Consider the following 3,048-nt stretch of genomic DNA (forward strand, 5'->3'; position numbering starts at 1 on the left):
TAAACAAATACAATTCACATTGAAAAGCGGTTTCTACTGACCCTAATTCTTTTTAAAATAATTTAATTTATTTAGAAAATATAATGTAACCACTGGTCTGGTCTATTGTTAGAAATGTGAAAATATATAGTAAATATGTAGTTTTTGTTGAATAATACACTTCTGCTTGAAATATACAAAAACACTGCAATCTTATATAGATCATAACTAAGTCAATATGTTAAATATAATATCACAATGATTTAACATAATGATGTAAAGATAAATGACTAACCAGAAACAGAAAGCTACTTAAAAGAACAATAGGCTATTGTATACCTTACAGTATGGATCATTATATTTACGGTGGTAGACCATGGTAAAAACGTGTCTACTAAAGAAAAGTGAAAGCATGGAAACAATATGTAAACAATACATGGTAAGAAAAAAAGGGCAACACAATCGTGTATCTCAGTAAATCAATAGTATAACCAAGACAGACTGCAAATTGCAAAATGACTGTAAATTTACTATGTGGCATTTATTTTTAAATGAAGATCCCACTACCCTATGCTCAGCACCACCGCAATTGCATTGTCATTGCTAGAACTGGAAAGAACTGACAGGAAGTGTGTCAGATAAGAAAGGCAGTTCTCTTTGAGGTTTACTGGGTGGTCACAGAGTGACCAATAGGATTGGCTTCTTGCCAGCAGCCAGACCACTGTAGGCTGTATAAAAACGTTGAGACACTGAAGCAAGGACATGGTCATTTTAGTTCCTGATCAAGAACTCAAAAGCTCTAACTGCAAAGATGTACTCCACTACCGAGAAGGCTCTCATCGCCTCCATCTGGGAGAAGGTTATGCCCCATACCGAGCAATGGGGCGGTGAGGCTTTGGAGAGGTAAAAATAAACATTATGTGCCAACTAACTTTGCACCTGTTTTATATGGTAGTGTGTTTACAGCACCCTATCCCAAGGTTTAGATTTTGGTGCCTCTATTCTCATAGCAGCTCCCAAAATCTATTATAACTGTGAGCAATTATTTGATGGCTAACAATGCATGACATACCAAACAATGTCTTTATTACAGTTGAAGTTTGTTTTATTATTTGGTCACTGTAGGATGGCACTGCCATAATTTAAATATAATACTAGAATATGTTTATATGTATGCAGTTTCTGATCAAAAAATACTCTATATTCTTTGAAATAACTTTTTTTAATGTAATTTCAAAGACCTTTATCAATTGGTCCCATAATCAAAACAAACATAGAAATAGATTGCATGCATATAGAGAGAACTTGACCTTTTTCAGTACTGTAGTATTTTTTTATTTTTAAATCAGCAGCCTAAACTTTCAAGTTTCCTTTTTTAATCTATCCCATACTATAAAGATTTCACAATGTACAGCTTATTAATAGTATGCTTCTTTTTATTCCATGCAGGCTCCTTGCTGTCTTCCCTCAGACCAAGATCTACTTCAAGCACATGAACACTTGCCCTGGCTCTGCTGCAATCCGCGCTCACGGTGGCAAGGTGATGAAGGCCATCGGTTCGGCTGCAGGGGACGTGGACAACATGGCGTCAACCTTGAGCAGCCTCAGCGAACTGCATGCCTACAACCTTATGGTGGATCCCACCAACTTCAAGGTAAGCTGGCATTTACATGGACTGTACGAAGGGCTATGGCCTGCAAGTAGTTTGTTCCCCATATATGCTTCAGAATAACTTTTTGGATATAACCCATTTGACAAAGCTACAGTATATTATTGCTTTAAACACACAGCAATTTGCAATGCCTCTACACTGAACACAATGTGATTAATTTAAATGACTGAGATCTAAAGCTGAGTGCTTCTGTTTTGCCTGTTTCCACAGCTGCTGTCTCACTGCATCCTGGTTGTCTTGGCAAATCACCTGCCTTCTGAATTCACGCCCGAAGCCCACCTTGCCTTCGACAAGTTCTTGGCCAGTGTGGCGGCCATCCTGTCTCATAAATATCGATAAACACTCCGAGTGCTTCAGAAGAACCGGACTAGGAGGGTGCCTGGTGCCTATTCCTTCCCTTGGTCTTCACTATGCTGTTAGAATCAGAGGTGTCCTGTTCTTGTGCAGACTTTGGTTCTGTACTCTGAAACATAAATGTTACCTCATTTTTAAATAAATACTCCTACTTTAATACACTTTGTTTCATTTTTATCCTGTCATATGACACATGTCTTTGGAATGAAACACACATCTTCATATGCCAGTTTTGATTTGCCTTGACTGGTGAAGTCAATCTTTTCTTGTGACCATGCTATACATTTATTTCTCATGTGTCAGGTAATAAGATCTCACCCATACTCTCACATATATCGTATTCTTCTATGTAAATTCTATCTAAAATATAGTGTGTGCGTGCGTGCGTGCGTGCGTGCGTGCGTGCGTCACAATAAAGGCAAAATAAAATCAACAGCTAAACAAGAGCCAGGGAGTGGGAAATGTGTTAAAGTACAGTTAGCCTGCAATGTAGTTTTGGAGATAGGCTACTTATTAACACAGTATTAGGTTTTTAAACCTGCACTTTAAATAAATCTATTTCACATGTATTACTTTAGCAAATGCAGACGCATTTGAACCTTTAAAATTGCACATGACCCAAACTCCCAGGTTTTTTTTTTTGCCCGGGCCACCGCGACTGATGGAAGAAACACGGCGCACACTGCCAATCACGTCAGAAGCCTGCAGTCGCTGTCCTTGGTACTGAAATTCACTTGGTCGGTCAAGTCTGTCCGGTTCTCCTGTGGCCGGTTTTCCAAAATGTGTAATGTGGGGCCTTTTTCTATATAGACATACGAATGCTTATCCGCAGATACGATATGGTAAGCTGCAAGTAATGTAATGACACTCACGCCATTCGTTCGTATAACCATTCCTAATTTATCACCACCAATGTTGTCATCGTATAAAAGGACAGTCTCACCTAGTTTTCTGACGTATGCTTGCTGTGTATCTACGAGAGAGAGAGAGAGAGAGAGAGAGAGAGAGAGAGAGATACAAAGACATAGAGCATCGGCTCGCAT

At 38.8% G+C, this 3,048-nt stretch overlaps 1 protein-coding gene across 1 annotated transcript; it reads left to right on the top strand.

The window, feature by feature from the left end:
* The first annotated feature begins 687 nt into the window (after positions 1–687).
* Positions 688–2,127, top strand: LOC121301587 (hemoglobin subunit alpha-2-like). The gene is made up of 3 exons (XM_041231101.1): positions 688–882; positions 1,429–1,633; positions 1,862–2,127. Exons 1-3 carry the CDS (start codon positions 791–793, stop codon positions 1,988–1,990), a joined length of 426 nt encoding a protein of 141 aa, XP_041087035.1. The 5' UTR covers positions 688–790; the 3' UTR covers positions 1,991–2,127.
* The last annotated feature ends 921 nt before the right edge of the window (positions 2,128–3,048 follow it).

The sequence above is a fragment of the Polyodon spathula genome, chromosome 27 (genome assembly GCF_017654505.1).
Source record: "Polyodon spathula isolate WHYD16114869_AA chromosome 27, ASM1765450v1, whole genome shotgun sequence".
Lineage (NCBI taxonomy): Eukaryota > Metazoa > Chordata > Actinopteri > Acipenseriformes > Polyodontidae > Polyodon > Polyodon spathula.